General features: G+C 48.1%; 1 protein-coding gene across 12 annotated transcripts in view; it reads left to right on the top strand.

The window, feature by feature from the left end:
* The first annotated feature begins 2,380 nt into the window (after window positions 1–2,380).
* Window positions 2,381–19,154, top strand: part of NFASC (neurofascin) — a 194,071-nt gene continuing 177,297 nt past the window's right edge. For 10 of the 12 annotated variants that reach the window (XM_055369304.2, XM_055369241.2, XM_019029348.4 and 7 more), the window contains exon 1: window positions 2,381–2,515. In XM_055369304.2, the coding sequence (XP_055225279.2) occupies window positions 2,409–2,515 (107 nt within the window). In that variant the 5' untranslated portion in view covers window positions 2,381–2,408. The remainder of the gene's footprint in view (window positions 2,516–19,154) is intronic. The other 2 variants (XM_055369217.2, XM_055369232.2) reach the window with 2 other exon arrangements.

Raw genomic sequence — 19,154 nt, 5'->3', positions numbered from 1 at the left:
GAAAGGCTTCAACAAAAATTAGGTCCCTCCTAGTAAGCTTAAGGGCCTTTGCTCTTATCTTCTAAACTAGCCCAGGGCATTATTCCCTCTCTCCTCTTCTTCCCACCCTGTCTCCCAATTTGCTTTCCCTTTTCCCCCAGAAAAGGATAATACCTTTCTTCCCTGTATGTCATTATTAACTTGCTTTTTAAAAAACAAATGTGTGTGTGTCATCATTGTTATAATTTTTAAAACTGTGCTATTGCATGGATTATTACAATGGATGTAATCATTGTCCTCTTGAGCCGCACTGAATATCCTTGTGCATACACATCTTTGTGGATTAGGCCAGTGATTCTGCAGGCTGGATACTTCGAGGTGGCACTGATGGGTCAAGGGTATTGTTAAAGTCTTGATGGTACTGCTGTATTGCTCTCCCAAAAAGGCCATACCAAGTTAAACCTCCACCAATGATGCACGAATCTGCCGGTTTCCCCACACTTCCTAGGGACCAGTGTGGAAGAGGATGGCTTCAAGTGCCTGAGACTCATGCCTGGGGCTTTCTCTTGGTCTGAGCCCAGGATGAGGCAGGGCTTATGGAATTTCGTTGGGAGGAATGAAACACTAGGGAATGTGAAAATCCTGTGACTTGCCATTCACCATGACAGAGGACACAGTGAGTGAGGTTTCAGGTCTGGGTTGAAAGTCCATGCTTGCTGAGGGTTCCAGCCAGAACTAGAGGTGCAAACCCAGGGAAGAAAAAGAAGCAGGAAGGCCAGATAAATGTCAGGAAAGAAAAAAAGCAACCACTTTCTGCCCTCGGTCCTGAGTGAGTCTGTTCCTGACACAGCAGCAGAACAGCCTGCAAGGTGCATAGGCTCTTCTTAGTCCCCAGAGTCCATCACCAGCAGGGGGTGCCTCTCCCTCCACCAGGACTTGCCTGCAGCTCTGGGACACCACCGAGGCCAAGGAAACACCTTCACCCTCAGGGCCTCTGGGGGTCACCATGCTCCCTTCAGGTCCAGACTTAATTTCTTTATACTAAGGCCATGAAACTTGAGTCCCAATTCAGTTTCAACCACCAAACCACTGTGTGGGGTCCATCTCTCTAGATTTTCGTGTATTTGCTGTTTAAAAATAATGAAGAAAGGGGAGGGAAGGCTGAACAATAATTAACATTTGCAAAGAACAGTTTCGTTCAGTACCTTATCTCATTGATGCTCACTCTATGCCCATTTTACAGATGGGAAAAAGAAGACTTAGAGAGGTTAAGTGAACTGCCCAAGTTCACCCTGCTGGTAAGCCAGGACTTTCTTGGCAAATCCTGTGATCCTTCAACTTGACCATATTAGAAGATTCTAGTATTGGTGAAATCTAAAACTTGTAGGGCCCATCTTAAAATAGCAAAGTAGTTTTAACTAGGCACTGTCAGATGCATCTGGGCTTTGAATTATTACTTGGGCAGGTTCCTTGAACTTTGGTGTTCTCATCCAGAATAAAAGACAGTGGTGCCAGGGTAGGAGCTATGAGCACAGAGAAAGTAGCCCTTGAATGGGGCCACAGAGGGGTGCTGCAGGGGACTGTAGTTTTGGATGAGGAGCTGAACTAGAAGCTTCCAAGTGCTCTTCCAAGACTAAGATTCTATGCTTCCCTAACTGGGATCTTTCCACTGTTTCAGGTGATAATTCCGAGCTCAGGTCCTGTGCACAGGACCTAAGGCAGTCTTCACGTCAGAGCTAGAAGAGACCTTGGGCGACCACCCAATCAACTTTTCATGGTTCAGTTGTGGAAACTGATGTCCACAGAGAAATGTCTTGCTATCATGTCAGATAGTTCTCCAGCCACGACTGAGGCCTGAGTCCCCCTAGGGCAGAGGAAATCTCCCATTTCTAAAAGAAAGCCCCGCACTGTTCATAGCAGTCACAACCTCTCTCACATCCCTGAATCAGGATCCAACGACTTGCCAATCAACAAATGTTGCTGGAGAGTTTACCACAAACAAGTCTCTGTGCTAGGCCCTGAGAACACAAGCTGTCCGGCAACTTCCTGCTCCCTAAAGTCACAGTCTATGGTGGAGGTGCAAACACGCGATCCTGTTGGGGCTTCAGCGTACTTCCTCCTGTGTGCTTTGCACGTAGTAGGTGCTCAGCAAACGGAAACGGGGAGACTAGTTATCACTCTCAAGGCGAGCCCGCAAAGAGGCCTCAGGTGAAAAGAGAAAGGAGGATTTTTTTTCCGGCCCTGGCTCTGCGCACCGCTCCCCAGCGCGCCAGGCGGGGCTGCGTCCGGAGCATCCTTCCCTCCGCCTCTGTCCTGGTCCCCGCTCAGCGGCCGCTAGGAGCGCGAAGGGAGGGGCACGGGGGCGCGCACGCAGGGTGTCGGGGGCGCGCCGGCCGCCCGGGGACGCGCACGGGCTGGTCTCTGCCCTAATGCGGCGGCTGGCGGCGAGAGGCGCTGCAGGGGACGCGGGGGAAGTGGCGGCGCCGGCAGCGGACAGCTCCGACAGCGCCCAGGGCCGGAGCCCGAGCCCTTGGAGGTAGGCGAGCGCGAACACCGGAGAGATGGGGGTAGAGAGTCATGGAAACCCACCTAGCGACACCCCCTTGTTCCCGCCCTCCTCTGTCTCCATCCCCTGACCTGCCCCCCTCCCCCTCCGTCCACATTCCCATCCCTTCCCCTCTCCACACTATCACCTGCCCCGAATCCATCCGATTCTGTTGTATGCTCACCCCATCCCCGTCCAGCTCCCAGCCCCCTGCCCACCCCAACACCCTTTCTATCTCGTTGGCCGCGTCCCCTCCCCCTTCCCGCATCCTCAACCCTTTCCCTTTCCTCTCTGTCCCCGCCTCATCCGTGAGCCCTGCCTGCCCTTGTACTTCTGTTTACCTCGACACCCCACTTTGGATGACCCCATGGCTCCTGTATTTCCTACCGCACACATCAGCCCCTTCTTGCCTCCCCTATTCTCTTCCCCATCTCATGCCCCTACCAGTTGGTGTCCTGTCTCTCCATTTGCTTCCTCAGTTTCTGTCCTCCCCTGGTTCCCCCTTGCACGCCCTGTCCCAGCCCCTTCCCAGCTGCCTCTTGGTGTCCTCCTGCATCACAGTCCCTCTCAAGAACCCCGCCTTCTCCCCCCTTTGGCTGTTAGCTGGCCTGACACCCGTCACCTTCCCTCGCTGCCCTTCCTGGTGCCGTGTGGAGCCATACAGCCTGTACCCAGCCCTCCCTCAGTGGCCTCTGGACCCCCCTTCCCTGGGTGGGGATCTTGGTTGTGGAATATAACCCCTTTCTGCATGTTCGATCCTATTTGTGGCTTGGGGAAGAATGCTGGGGGTTAGTAGGCCTCTCTCTTACGTTCCTCTCCAGCCATGCAGCCACTCTACTCCTCTAGCTGTTCAGGTTTGTTTCCTAGATGGATTGGGGGAGGGGGTGCTAGGCATTGGGAAACTAGGATGGGGAAGGGGCAGGGTCCAGGGGAATGACTGAGCAGACTCCTCCTGGGGCTTGGCCTGAGCCCTGATGTAAAGGCCTGGATGAGGAGCCCTGCTGGAGGGCTGGAGAATTTTGGATTTTAGAAAAGATTCTGCTTCAGCCTCCAAGTCAGCACTTTGTCATCTGGAGCTGTCATGAGTGTGGCCCATGGGCTGGGCCAAGAGTGGGCAGAGTGCTGAATCACCTAGAATCTGGGCCCCATGGCAGCCCCCATCCTGTCCTGAGCCAGGTTCTGCTTCTGACTCCTTCCTTGGCATTTTGGCATGGGGTGTGTGTGTGTGTGTGTGTGTGTGTGTGTTGAGCAGAGATGCCTCATCCCTCAGTGTGGGGGAGAGGACAACAATACCCCTTTTCTGCCTGCCTGTGTCCCTGGCATGAGGGCCTAGTGTGTCTCATCTACCCTTGGAAATGTGCTGGGCCCTGCTGGGCCTCAGTCAAATCTCCAGCAAGGCAAGGGCAAGCCACAGGGCTTTGAGACCTGGTTGGACAGGAGTTTAATTGTTTGTGTGGAGCCAAAACCAGCCTCAGAGCCCACAGAACTTAAAGCAATAGGAGAATAGCCCAGGGAAAATGTGTGTGAAGAGTGGAAGCCTCTGGGGATAGGGGCCATACCAGCTGTGGGGTGGGGGCAGTGGAGGATGGCAGGCAGAGATCTATCCTCCTTCTGGTTTGGGGATGATTGGATGTGGTGGAATTACACTGCAGGAAGAATTGAAGGAGATGAGGGGCCTGCTACGCAGCTAATACATTTCACCTTTTGTCTTGACTGAGCTGGCACTTCGGAGGGAGTAATTTCTCCCCTTGTCTTTGGATTCAACTGAAGGGGTGTGTGTGTGTGTTGTGATGTGTGTGTGTGTTGTGATGTGTGTGTGTTGTGATGTGTGTTGTGATGTGTGTGTGTGTTGTGTGATGTGTGTAGAGAGAGAGAGAGAGAGAGAGAGAGAGAATTATGCCAATAAGGAAAGAGACTCACTCCCACTTAGCCCCAGAAATTGTGGTTGCCACTGTGGAACAGGGAATGGCAGCCCTGCCTTAGGGGCTTAGACGAAACCCAGAGGCTTAAATTGAGGCGTTAAGAGCGAATTGCAGACAGACTCTGTCCCTTCTCTGCAAGGCTTCCTCACTTTAGGAATCCAAGTGTCTGGACTCCTTCAGCTCCTGTGCAGTAAACTCTGAATGGGCCTCAGGCAGTGCCTGGCAAGGGGATGTGCTGCTGGGGGCACTGGCTGCACCTTGCTTTGTCACCCTTCTCCGTCGCCTCTCCAGCGTGAGAGGGGGTGGGGCTGGAAGCTTTCCCTGGCATCAGTGCCTAAGGGCTGCCAGCTTTTCCTGGTACAGGGAGAAAGCATTACCTGCAACCGTTGTTGAGAGCTGATTGGATTAAGGTCCTGATGTTGAAATGCTTGATTGGAGCTCAGGTGAAGTGGGGGATTCTAATAACAATGTACATATTTCCCAGTTTTGTGCAATGAATTTCACCCCTCACCCCCTTGTTTGGCATCAGAAAGAGTACGGAGAAATAAACCAAGGCACACGGAGGGAGAAGCCAGCTCCCCAGAGAGCTGGAGCAAGACCTTCCAATTGTACCTAGCCAGCTCCCTGTGGGCTGAACTGGCTGCGCTCACAAGGGCTGGTTCTTTAAGGCACACATTGAAGAGGTGGCTGAGAGCTGGGGGTGGGGTTCTGGCTTTGCATTTCTGGGGTGGGTGGGCCAGAGGAGGGTCTGATTTCTGTGGTGAGTGAGAGGCGGGATGCCAAGGCTCTGATCAGTCTATTGCAACTTGTTTCCTACCTCTGGCTCCACTCTTCTCCCTCAGGCTTTTTTGGAGGCCAGCGGCACCCTGAGATCTTCAAGACTGTGCAGGAGCTGGAGTGTGAGAATCATCCCTTTGTCTTTAGAAAAAGAAATTCTTAGGAAATCAGAGAGGGGGAAGCAGAAAAATTCAGTTCTCAGTCTGTTTGCCTGGGGTGATGTTTGGGCTGGGGAGGGGAGAAGTGAGAGGAACGTAAGGCCGGTTTCATACTTACTCATTTAACAAAGATCCATTAAGCCCTACGGTGTGCTGCTCTGCTAGGTGCTGAGACCATAGAGATGAAAAGTAAGCTAGGGTCCAATCTCTCCGAGCTCCTGGGCAATGGAAGAGGAAGACAGGTGATCAGACAAATAACAGATAAGCTTGAGCAAGAGCATCCGGATAGGGATGTTACACAGCGGGATCTTTAATTCCAGTGGTATCAGCACACTGCTCTCCACAGCTATGAAGAGGGCTTGGCTGATGCTATCCGGAATGGTAGCTCAGGGCTGACCCTGAAGTTGACTGTCAGGAAAAGGGTAGGGGACAAGATGAGGTTCAAGGTGTTGTCAGATCCCCAGCTTGAAGGGCTAGAGGGGTAATGTTCTGTGTGTAGGTGAACCCGGCTAGATGTGGCTAGAACCTGATAGGGGAATACCCAAAGGGAGCTCTGTGATGAGGTCGAGGCTGCTTAACTCTCCCAATCCCATCTTCTAAGCTCTTGTATTTTAGGGGTAAAGTGTGGCTGGATATGCTTAGAATGTCAGTGAGTCAGAGGAAAGAGGCTCTGGGAGCTACTCATGTGTAGGCAAGATGCACAGGGATGTGCTGAGAAGCAAGGCGAGGAAAAATATTGTGAGCCCTGCAAGGTTCACACACCTGCAAGGTGTGTGAAAGGATTTGGCATTATGGGGAGGTCAGAGTCAGGTGGGAGTCATTGATGGGGAGGGCAAGTTGTTGGTAAGCAGGAGAGGTCCTTAGAAGCTATACACTTGACCACAGATTCCCGCAAATATCCATAGCCGAAGTGGGAAAATAGCCTAAGGAGAGAGACTGTCAGTTTCATCTGTCTGAGTAGCCCCTCTTTTCCCCCACACACCCATTTTTGTTCATTTCATCAATGTGTCCTGAGCCTTTGAATCTGTCAGGAACTGTGCAAGCTATTGGGCATGTAAGTCAAATTGGAGACACAGAAATGAAACCAAATTAAGACTCAGCACAAGAACTGCTATAATTGAGGTTAGATGAATTCCTGGTGTTGTAGGAGCATGGCTGAGGGGTCATAGTGAGCAGTAGGATCTGGAGTGATTGCACCAAACTGTCTGGAGAGACCCCTGCCTTGGCTTGAGCAAGTTGATGACAAACCTTTGGGCACTTACAATGCCCAGCTAAGGCCCAGGCCTAGCTGCAAGGGCTCAGGCCTAACTGTAAGGGCAGATGTTGGATGCATATGGCCTGGTCCCTGGACTGCAGAAGAGGGCCTGGGAGTTAATGGCTGTGCGGGGTGCTTGAGTAGGCACTTCCACAGCTTTGCTGACCCAGGACATTGGTTAGATTGTGCCAGCTTGAGAACTCTCAGGCCACCCTTTTTTCATTAGGTCTTGAGGCAAGCCAGAAAAAAATAAAAGTGGCGTAATAACAATAGTCACCATTATCGAGTTCTTTCTGTGTGCTAGGCACCCTACTCTGTGCTTTATATGAATCATTTCATTTCATCCTCAAAGGGTTAACCCTACAAATGAGATATTGTTAAGTTGCTGGTTTTACAGAAAAATGACAGATTCAGAGAAGCTGTTACTTGTTGAAGATTACAGAACAGGTGAGTTGCAGAGCTAGAATCTAAACCTTTATTTGTTTGACTTCAAAGCCTGTGCTCCTCTCCCATATGTCGTACTGAGCCCCACCTCCCACCCCCTCCCCGCCTCCAACCCCAGGTAGAAAAATAAAAAGCTAGGATGTTTTATCCACATGCACAAGGCTTTCTAGGAAAATCTGTTAGAAGGATTCAGTTAGAAGGCATTTTTGAATGCCTTACTTTCTTCTGAAAGATAGAAATGTGGTTCCTGCTTTCAAATAGAAGAAATAAGACTGAGACAGGTAAAATACCTTGAGAACAAGACAATACAGGGTCTGATTAAATCTTCATTGGTGCCTCAGACCCCGGATGGTAAAATTTCAAAGGAAAGCATGATTTGTTAGTTGGATTAGGTTGTTGGAGCCATGGAGGTGACATGGCACAGTAGAAACCATTCAGCCTTTGCAACCAGACAGATCTGCGTTCAGACCCTGCTTCTACTACTTGCTAGCTGCATAGCTGCAGCTCATCTGCAAAATGGGGATATTAATATGAACCTTGCAGGGCTGTTACAGAGATTAAATGTGAGAGGATAGTGAAAGGCCCAATGTAACACCTAGCTGGTAGTAAATATTCATCAGATGCTAACTGCTGCACACAGAGGTGTTGGGAATGGAACTGAGCCTCGAAGAATTGGCAGAATTTGGATATGCAAGAGAAGCAGAGGGTATTCTAGATGAAGGAACCATCAGGTGTATAAGCAAAAACTTGGGTTCAGATTCTCTGGGAAAGAAGTGACCTGCCTCATCCTGCGTATTCTCCCCCACCCTCACCCCACCTTCTCCCTGGTCCATGCCGCAAAGTCTTACAGGAAAAGGACATCATCCTAAAAGGCATGAGGGGCCTTCAACTTCTGGCCCCATTGTTAACTTAAATAGATTTCTTTCTCTGTAAAATTACAAGATTGCTGCAAGTTCCTGTCCCACAGCCTGTGTTTCTGGGATTTATGTCATTGATTAATTTCTTGTCCTGGCTTTCCTCTCCCACATGCGGTGCCATGAAAAAGTTGGAGTGCCTGGGGCATGGTAGGGTCATGCCCTCACTCCCCTATCATCCCCTCCCGGCTCCTGCTGCTCTCTTCTCCAGAAAGCAGCTGTCTTAGCATCTGCCTTCTCCTCCTTCACCTGCTCCTCCTCACTCCTCCCCTCCCAGGCTGGCCCAGCCCCTCCTGAAAGGCCTCCCTGGCAGCCCCTCTCCCCGTTATTGTGATGCTAATCATGTTGTTATTTTTTTTGAGATCCAGAAAGAAGGCCCCAATCTGTTCTAATGAATTTAATTAGAGAGGGGCTTGGAGAGCTTCAGAACCTCTTACCGGGATCACAATAAACAGAGTTAACAAGATAAACAGCCTGAGATCAGCCACTCAGGGGTTGGAAAGAAGGATTTCCCGGTCAGTCCTAGAATAAAAAAGTTCTTGGCACCCAGAGTTGGAGGAAGGCTGCATGAATAGTGGTCCTCCAAGTGGGTTCCCTTCTGGCCTGTTTCTGCCTGCCCCACCCAGCCCCTCGTACTTAGCTTCATACCTAGTTCTGACTCTAGGTGGCAAATGAACCTCCTAAGAAGGTCTAATTATTCTCATCATCATCACCAAGCACCTGCTATTTGGGTCAGGGTTACCACATCATCTTCTGGAGCAACATGGAGGCTTATGAGACCCTGTCTTCTGCCTTACAGGTGGTAAGAGATATGTGTCCAAATATAAGTAATATTTGCTAATTCCAGAATGTAAGTTCTAGAAAGCTGATGGAAGATGACATTGGGCTTGGGTGATCTGGAACAGCCTCTTGCAAGAGGAAGTACTTCAGGTGGGTCTTTTTTTTTTTTTTTTTTTTTTTTTTTGAGATGGAGTCTTGCTCTGTCACCCAGGCTGGAGTGCAGTGGCACGATCTTGACTCACTGCAACCTTGCAACCTCCACCTCCCAGGTCAAGCAGTTCTCCTGCCTCAGCCTCCCAAGTAGCTGGGACTACAGGCATCCACCACCACACCCCACTAATTTTTGTATTTTTTGTAGAGATGGGGGTTTCACCATGTTGGCCAGGCTGGTCTTGAACTCCTGACCTCAAGTGATCCACCCACCTCAGCCTCCCAAAGTGTTGGGATTACAGGCGTGAGCCACTGCGCCCGGCTGGTGGGTCTTGAGATATCAAGGCTTGAAGACTTTCTCCAAGACTACTGGAGAAAAATCATGTGCAAAAGCAGGACTATGCAGAGGATCTTTGATTCATGAAGGTAAATGGCATGGTTTGGGTGGTGGGTGCATGTAATTCAGTAGTGAGGGGTGTGTCTGGAGCAGTATATGGAGACAAAAATCATAGAGAACCCTGAGTGCTAGTCTTTACTCTTCTAACCTGGTTGCACTGCCGTCTCCCTGATTTGCTTCTCTGAGCACATACGATGCCCAGCTCTGGGAAAGGCCTTCTAGGTTTGGAGACTTCTGGCCTTCATGCTGAGCTAGCTTTCCTGGATCCAGTTTAGGCCAACTGGGGTGGATTGACCAGATGCTAAGTTTTGTTCTCAGATCTTGTGATTTTCTGGGATGAGAGTGAATGGCTGGCAGAGCGATTCCAAGAACTTTTCCCAGTGATGAAAATTCTCTTTTTCTTTACTGATGCTGGCCAATTTGCTTTGGCAGTAGCATTTTAAACAACTATTTGGTGAAAGGTCCAATTTCAGGGTCAGAGAATTTCATCACTCTTTTCTTTATATTACTAAGAATTCTCTGAGTTGTGTATTGGGATATGTGTGTGCGTGTATGTCTGTGTGTGCGTGTGTGTGTGTGTGGTGCCTATGTTAGTAGAATTATTCCAACTAAGTCTGGTTCTAGTTTTATCTTTATTTGCAGGGTAAAAGTCATTAAATATTTCTAGGCCTTTTTTGTTGTTCAAAGGTGGAAGAATCTCTCCTATATCTTACTGTGTGTTGACCATAAGCCAAATTATTTGAGAATAACAGGATGTTAATTATGAGGAGGTATTATAGCTATCTATGATTTTGACAGAAGGTGTAATATTGAGGTAAAATTTTAAGTCTGTCTCCCTGCCACCCAATTCTTGGAACATCTTGACTCGTGAGACCAGCCAGAGTTTTATTTGGGGGCACCACCAATGTTTATGCTTCTTGTTACTTTTCCTAGTCTGTCTGGGCTTGTGTATAATTAGTAAATGAAGTTAGTACATTGCTCTCAGCTGTTGGCTGACCTATATAAGATAAATTTATATGCAAGACATTGTTGTCACTGCCATTGTTATAGTACCTATTGTGTGGTATTTTTCCACATGTTGGAGGTGAATGTCTTTATGGAGGAAAATGCCTCCAAGGCCATAGATGATATTTCTACGCTGACGTAGGTCAGGGCAGAAACTAGATATCTTTCCGATTATCATCACACACTGAGTGGAATTGAAGCCTTTGTCATCCACATTGGGAGCTAAACTAGGATTCTGTGGCTGGCCTCAGCCCTGGGATATGCCCTGGTTTTGTTTTAGTAAGATATTCATTGCATCTGCAGTTATTATTTGAAGACCCTGCTATGTGCATTGCACTCTTCTAGGTGGAAACTTGTTCTGAGAGAAACCTCAACTCAAACAATGTTAGAAATGTTTTAGTTTGAGATAGTTATTTTACTAATCAAGAAATGAAGACTCAGAAGTGTGGCATGACTGACTTGTGACTGCATGGCTGGTTGCTGGCAAAAGCTAGTTCTGGCAAAACCCACATATGAACCTGGTAATGATACAAGATGATTGATAGGTAATTAAGTTTCTAAAGCATGATCTAAACTAGAAGTGTTTTGGGATGTCAGAGAACAGAGGAAATCACTGTAGATTAAAGTCTTTGGGGAAGGTTCTGAAGAGAAGTGGGGGTTGGCTTGGGCCTCTAGAGATGGGTAGGACCCGAATAGGCAAAGATAAGAAAATGGCATTTCTGGTGGGGAAAGGAGTGCCCACTCAAAGGGCTAGAAGAGGGAAACAGCTAGTGTGGTCAGGCATGGTGAATTGGCCAGGCCGCAGCAGTGGACGAAGCGGTATGGGGCCAGACTGTAGTGAACCTTGGCTTGCTAACTGAGGAGTGAATTTTTTTGGAGTTGGTGAGGAGTATTTGAAGCTTCATAGCTGAACACTCTCTTGTTCTGAAGACAACAAGATTGTGGTGTTAGAAGAAGTGGGTGGGAAGTCCCTTCCCAGGCACCTGGTGGTTTCCGAGGGGATAGTTCCTTCTGAAGGGTGTTTGGGGCAGAGGGGAGTGCTGAAATACACTGGGAAGGAGCTTGTCGCTGTCCAGAGTGCTGACCTGACCTGAGAGATTTTTCTCTTCAGTGATGCTGCACTGGAAAGTAACGCCGGGGAATGCTTACAACCAGCCAAGGGGATCTGGAGAATGAGTCTGCCTAGGACTAGGCAGCATGTGGGCTTTTTGTCAGTAAAATAGTTACGGTATCTGACTTTATAGTCCTTGTGACGAAAGCAAAAGTGTGGAGAGACTGTGTGTCCACGTATACAGGCTAAGATGGCCCACTTTGTAGCCTTGTAAGTTTTGCCTTAGAACTTTTGTGTTTACATGAGAATTCCAGCACGTTGCTTCTTTCATTATGAAAATGCACACCCTCTATTCAGCATTCCACAGAACACCTAAAGCCTCCCCAACAAACCAGGGGAGAGCAGCAGAACTTCCCAGAACACCCTACTCATTACTTCAAATGAAACATCTAAATGCTTTATATTAGTGCTGTCCAATAGAACTTTCTCTGATGATGGAAATGTTCTGTATCTGCACAGTCTAACATAATTAAGCCACCAATTACATGAGCACTTGAAATGTGGCTAATATGACTGAAGAATTGAATTTTGAATTACATTAAATTTATTTATGTAACTTATATTAGACTGCACAGCTCTATAGTCAGAATCTTTGACCTTTGCCACTTACCTCTCCTTATTGATCCTCAAACCTAAGCCTCTCTGACTTAGAGTAAAGTGGACTTTTGAGTGGGGGTAAGTTTGACAAATTGTTGGAGAAAGCCCCATGCTGAATCCAAACTGAAGTCTGTGTCTGGCTGTGAGTTTTGCCCTGACTTTCTTGTTTTCATAATGAGAAAAACCATCCATGATGCCCTGCAAGTTTTCCATTCAAAAGCCGAGGGAAGGCTCCTTGGATTCTGTGTGGAGTCTCAGGGACCTGATCTAAGACTTTTCGGAGCCTGGAACAGGAAAGCGATGCAGTGTTTATGGCCCTGAAAAGCTGGCTGTGGGGTGAGGTGGGGTGGGGTACAAATAATGTGCTGTGGTGTCAGATGTTTGCAGGCATCTCAGCAGAGAAAGGTTCCCGGTCCTGATCCATCTCCCACTGCAACTCTATGTATCTTTACAGTCATCCCGTTTATCTGGTATAGTGGACATGGCCCAGGGTGGGGGTACAGGTGAGCCTTTTTCTGTTTTGTTTTTGTTTTTCTGAGCCATTTTTGCCCCAAGGAAGAGTGAGTGTTAGAAGTATCAAAGGGTGATAAATGCTTACAAATGCCAAGTAAGAGGTAAGTAATAATAATCTGTCAAAAGACTGGAGCAGAAAATTTCCATGGTGTTGGCACATGTCAGCCTCCATTGGCCTGCCTAACCTTACCATGAACATGCTTGATTTCCTGTGTCTCTGGTCTTAGGCTTGCTATGTATAAGTCTGATTTCCTAAACCAGGATGCATGCTTTTTGAAGGTATTTCCTATTGTCTTCTTGTTTTTTCCAGTAGAATCTCAATGTGCTCATAGTAATCCCTCATAAAGGCCTGCTTGTGAGTCACTCTTTGTTAGCATGGAGCAGTGGGTTTGACCCCTAGAAAATGTGTGCACATGAATACAAATAATATTTATTGAGCCCCTGCTGGGCATAAGTCTCTGTGCTCAGTACTGCGGGCATTGACAAAGGAGGAGCTGAAGGTGGTTGCTCCCAGTCTAAAGGGAGAGGAAAGGCAGGCACGTATGAAACACACACATACACACACACACACACACACACACACACACGATAGGCAAAAACAAAGACAAAGGCGGTAGCGGGGATCCAGAGCTGCAGGTGGGGTGCAGGGTGCTGGAGGGGCCAGATTACATGCGTGTCCCTGTCTGGCCTCTCAGGGATTCCCTCCTTCATGAGGGAATGGCTTAGCTGGTACCAGCCACCTCCATGCCTGCAGTGACAGAGCTGCCTTTATGGTTAGTCAGGCAGCTTGCTCTCTCACTGGGCTGTACCAAGGTAGGGCTGTCCTGAGCTCGCCTCTCCTCTTCCATGGTGAAGAGCACTTAGAAGAGGGTAGGGACATTGGGGAAGAGGGCTGTGGAAAGGGAATAAACTCTTTTTTCTTTTTGTCACTTAAATGGTGACAGAGCCTTGCTCTCGGACTTCCTTTTAGTCACAGAAGAGATTTGTTGGGTCTCCATCAGCTCTGGCACATGGAGCCCCATGATGCAGGCCCAGGTGCAGCTCTGGAGGAGCAAGAGAAGCAGAGCTTGGTGATGTGGCTCCCCATGATCACCCAGGCCCCTGGCTCTACTGTCTTGGAGTGTGCCCTGCCTGGTGGGGAGTGAGTGGGCTGCATATCCCAGTTGGGGTTGGGGAAGGACTTTTCTGGCTGCCTTGCAGGGAGGAGTCTGCCCTTCACCATCCTCCACATAGTGCTCCTCAGTCCTCCACATAGTGCTCCTCAGTCCTCCACATGCACACAGATCACCTGGGATCTTGTTAAAATGCAGGTTCAGTATCAGCAGGTCTGGACTGGGTTTGAGATTCTGCTTTTCCAACAAGGTCCCAGGTAATGCCAGTACTGCCCGTCTGCAAACTGCGCTTTGATGGACAAGGCCCTACGCATGGGTTCTCAACCCTGCCAACATGGTAACATCACTTGGGGAGATCTTACAATATGCTGATACCTGAGACCCAACCTGTACCAAATAAATTGCAATCTCTGAGGGTTGGGTCTAGGTACTGGGATGTTGTAAAGGCCTTCCAGGTAATTCTACTATATAGCCCAATCTGAGAACCACTGGACAGTTTTTCTCCTCCTTCTGCTGGCTTTTCACGTGGCTATATCTTCTTTACAACAAGAGACTATAAGTGGCTTGAGGTCAGAGAATGTCTTACAGCATATTACTAACACCTGCACCACAGTAGTAGTAGTTCTCTGATGTGTGGGTGGTTAGTTCGGTTGATTACAACATGATGCCAAGGGCTCTGTCACTTGGTGCCACAACTACCACTTGCACAACTACCACTGCCCTGGCCACCACTCCCGTAGATCCACCATCACCCATGAGGGATCAAAGAATGCAGCTGGCTTAGAGCAGGCTAGCTCTACTCTTGGAATAGTGACTCTAAGTGGGTGTCCAGTGCCTGGAACTGAATCAACTTTCAGTAAATATATACCAAATGGATGATTATTCTGGTGGTGGGGAGGGCAGAGACTGAATTAGGGATCAGAAGACTGGGGCTAAAGTGACTAGCACAAACTGTTCAGCCTTCCTTTGCTTTCATTTTCTCAGTTGTAAAATGAGGATACTAATGCCCACTTAATAGGGTGATTTAAGTAATCGTAGAGAAGTGGTCCTGTAGATGCTAGTGTTTTACAGATAAATGATTGTATAAGAATTCATTTCCAAAGTGGCAGGACTAAGCTATAATGTTAACCCTCTGACTCACGTCCTAACGACCCTTTGGGGTCTCACTATGTGTGCCTGCATCTACAGAATAACAAGAAGGCTATGGGACATGCAATTGACTGGACACCTACTCTGTATCAGTGACTGTCCTGGATGCTTGACTTTGTCATCTCATTGACTCATCACAACCCTGATTAAACGTTATTATTCCCATTACACTGAGAAAATGGAAGCTCAGAAGGGGAACCACCTTGCCCCACATAGCACATGGGTGTGTCTGATTCCAAAGTCTCCTAAACCCAGCTCATTACCCATCGGGAAACTCTGGGTTCCAGCACGAGTTGATGATCCCTTTGTTTGAGAAGCCTCCTTGTTTGGCTCTTGCTTGTATTAGTTAGTGAGATAAAAGTCTGAGTATCACAGAGATTCCAATCTTCTGTTAGGGAATGTTAGGATCTGACAGCATGGGAGCTTTGTGAGTCTTGGCCAACACCATACCATAAAGCCACTGTTCAGTGCTCTTGAGGCCCTGAGGCTGAGGCTGTGACATCTTCCCCAGAGAAGAATCACCACCTGCCACCACTGTCCCCTCTCTGCTTGACAGAGCCATTGAACCCAGCATTGGTCTGTTTCACTTACAGGTTTACTTTTGATTGTGGTATTAAAAGAAAATGGGAACATACAAGGGGGACAACCCCATGAGCCTTCCCTAACCATCTTACTTCCAGGTGTGTTGTCAACAGAATGTTTATATCACCTGGTGCCAGTCCCCCCATCCTGAGGGGTCGGTGACTCCTCTCCTCCAGTAGGTTTAGCACTGAGAGGAGGTCTGATGTCTGCTCTCCTCCTGTCCACCCCTTTGGCTTCAGCTGTGATGCTATTGCAAGGGCACTTCCTGGCAGAAGTCACCCGAGCTAAGCTCTTCAGTAAAAAGAAACAGGAAGGGTTGATTTGCATGGTCTGACCAGTTAGCGGGTGGAGCCCCAGTCCAGGTGCTTATACATCTATACCTGGAGTAGATCTTTATCTCAAGACCTTATTAGGTATTTGCTGAGGCTAACTGAACCCACACTGAAAAGAGAACAATATATAGCTTACCAGTCTGGAAACTCAAGCCTGACTACCTAGGAACTGCAGACATGCAATGGGCTTCCAATATACATTTCTAATGCTTCTCCCTGAGGTCTGACTAAGCATATCTGGTCCACATTTGTTCTCTTGATATCTTCTAATTTGGCTGATTCTTCTCTTATGTATTTCATGAAATTCTTCAGGGCCAGTTTTACACCACCCAGAACTTTCTTAAGCTTTGCTTATGAATTGTTCAAAGTTTACTTAAAGTACAGAGTGTTTAAGCACTGTATTGCTTCAATTTGTTCTCTGCTAAGTCCCCGCTTTTACATTGTTGCTTTCTCCTCCTTCTTTCTCTTTGAGTGTCCCTAGAGCTTTCTCTGTCTGAAAACTCTTTGTCCCATTTTTGAGTGTACATGGTCAGTATGTTGCTCCTCTGGTTGTAATAGAAACTTCCAGTTAGGCCTGGGCCCAAAACAAATCCCCTGTCACCCAGAAGCCTGGCCCTTTCTGTGTAACACCATTAAATGCTCCATCTGACCACAGAGGCCTGGGGTTTTAATGCTTAATCTTTTTATTCCCACTGACCTGTGGTTATTCCAGCACAACCTGTCCTTTTATTTTAGGAATCAGCATGAAGCCTAGTGGGCTCCTGGGACATGGATGGGCTTCGTGAACTACTGGGGCTTGGATGGGTTTGACTGGTGGGCCCCCAGATTCCTGCCTCCTTTCCTCCTCCATCTGGCTGCCCTCAGCAGTGGGGCCATCAGTGTGTTGCCTTGCTCAGACACCTGGGATGGGAGTTGTCTGCCACTGGTGTGGAGGGAAGCTGAGGCTTAAAGGAATGAATGCTGTATGCCGGGCCCTCCTGGAAGGCTGATGTGGGAGTGGGTCAGGGCTGGGTCAGGTGCTGGCTCCATTCTGAGTCAGACTAGGAAAATCCTCTCTGAACACATCCCATGATTCCTCTGTGTTCCTGAAACCTTGACAAATAAAGAGAGAGCTTTTATATGGCACCATAAAAAGTTGCAGCTGGGGCTTCTGAGAGCAAGAATCCTTTGTTTCTCAGCAGGCTGGTGACATCATCCAGGGCCTACCCAGATGCTGGTGTGTTGGGGACAGACCAATATAGGCCAAGGACTACTCAGCAGTGGCTAAAGATATTGTGCTTGCTGGGACTATTTCCTTTTTTAATTGAACATGTTATTGAGATGGTTAATCCACTTAAGAAATAATACAGAGAGATCCTATGTGCCTTTATGCAGTTTCTCCCAATGGTAACATCTTGCAAAATCATAGTACACTCTTACAACCAGGATATTGATGTTGATACAATCCAGCGATCTTATTTTGACTTTTCTAGTTTTACTTATACTAATTTCTCTGTGTGTCACTCAGACTGTTTTTGCTCCAAATCATTTGTCTGCCTTCTCCCCTTTCTTCCCTCTCCAGGTCTGTCTCTCTCCCTTCTTTCCTTCCTTCTTTCCTTCTTCCTTCCTTCCTTCCTTCCTCCCTCCCTCCCTCCCTCCCTCCTTCCCTCTTTCCCTCCTTCCCTCCCTCCCTCCCTCCCTCCCTTCCTTCCTTCCTCCCTTCCTCCCTTCCTTTCTCCCTTTCTCTCTTTCTCTCTCTTTCTCTCTTTCTTTCACGGAGTTTCACTCTTGTTGTCCAGGCTGAAGTGCAAAGGGATGATCTCGGCTCACCTCACTGCAACCCTGCCTCCTGGGTTCAAGCGATTCTCCTGCCTTAGCCTCCCGAGTAGCTGGGATTACAGGCATGCACCACTATGCCCAGCTAATTCTGTATTTTTACAAAATTAGTAGAGACAGGGGTTTTTAGTACAGACGGGGTTTCTCCACGTTGGTCGGGCTGGTCTTGAACTCCTGATCTCAGGTGATCCGCTTGCTTTGGCCTCCCAAAGTGCTGGGATTACAGGCACGAGCCACCGTGCCCAGCCCCAGGTTTGTTTCTCTAAGGCTACATTGTGCAATGCCAGAGTGCATGCATCTGGTCTTGGAAATAGAATATGGAGCAAGAGCCAGGGCCCAGAACCACACTGCCTGGGTTTCCATTTGGCTCTCTGTTCACCAGTTGTGTGATTTCGGCAAATGACTTACATCTTCCCTAATTTTCATTTGTAAAGTGGAGAGTTAAGTAGGGCTTACCCTTCATGGGTTGTTAGGATTAAAATAAGTAATGCACATGAACCCCTTTGCCTAGTACCTGGCAAAGTAGAAGTGCCCTGTGAAAGTTAGCTGTTGTATTCTTGCCCCACTTCCCTTCCTGAGGGTAGCTTCATGCTCTGCCTTATTCAAGTACACCTGATGGCTTTGGTGAGCAACCATAAAATGTTTTTGAGCCTCAAATAAGTGCTCAATTGTATACTAGATACTGTGGGTATTACAGTGGAGACAAAGAGGCAGTTTTTGCCTAAAAAGCCCTTGTATTCCAGTAGAGAAAGTATACCAGGCATCCATGCATGGTAAAGATAACTACACAGGTACTAAAGGGCAACTGCAGGCCGGGCGCGGTGGTGGCTCATGCCTGTAATCCCAGCACTTTGGGAGGCTGAGGCAAGCAGATCACTTGGGCTCAATGTAAGAATTAAAGAAAGAGGAGAGAAACACGAATGGTGGCTTCTCAGTCAACAGGGACAGGTTTATTTTAAATAAACTTGAGAGGGGCAGCTGGCTGAGTTAGGTCAGAGCCACACTCTCTTACAGACTGAGAGTTTTTAAGGATGCTGGGTGGGAGAGTTTATCAGAGGCTTGGACTGCTTCTGTGTCTCTTTGTTGTGCTTATCTGGGAGGGAGAGTTGTGTGTCTGTTCCCATACATCTTTCTGTAGCTGCAGGCATATCCCCCCAAGTCTGCTTTTAGCTTCCCTATCTTAGTGCACCTGAAGAGAAAGGAATGTGCTTATTAAGGCCCACTGTTTTACTGGGGCCCATTGTATGAGGGTGAAGTTTGGTAGTTACCCAAGGGACTTTCCCCCTACTTCCCTCTGTGCTCGAGCTGTCTTATCTGTGTTTTACTGTCTGCTCTTTCTGGCTGCTTGTAGTTAGAAGAGAAATGTTTTCCTTGAAATGCATGAGGCTAGAAAGGGAGCTGGAACTTAAAGTGGCGGTATATGTCTGAGATGATGGTGCTCCTGCTCTGTCAGTCAGGAATTCAAAACCAGCCTGGCCAACATGGTAAAACCCTGTCTCTACTAAAATACAAAAAAAAAAAAAAAATAGCTGGGCGTGATGGTGAGCACTTGTAATCCCAGCTACTTGGGAGGCTGAGGCAGGAGAATTGCTTGAACCGGGGAGGCGGAGGTTGCAG

This window comes from Gorilla gorilla, chromosome 1 (assembly GCF_029281585.2).
Source record: "Gorilla gorilla gorilla isolate KB3781 chromosome 1, NHGRI_mGorGor1-v2.1_pri, whole genome shotgun sequence".
NCBI classification, from domain to species: Eukaryota; Metazoa; Chordata; class Mammalia; order Primates; family Hominidae; genus Gorilla; species Gorilla gorilla.
The sequence above is the reverse complement of the archived record's forward strand: the minus strand, read 5'-3'. Positions and strand labels throughout refer to the sequence as shown.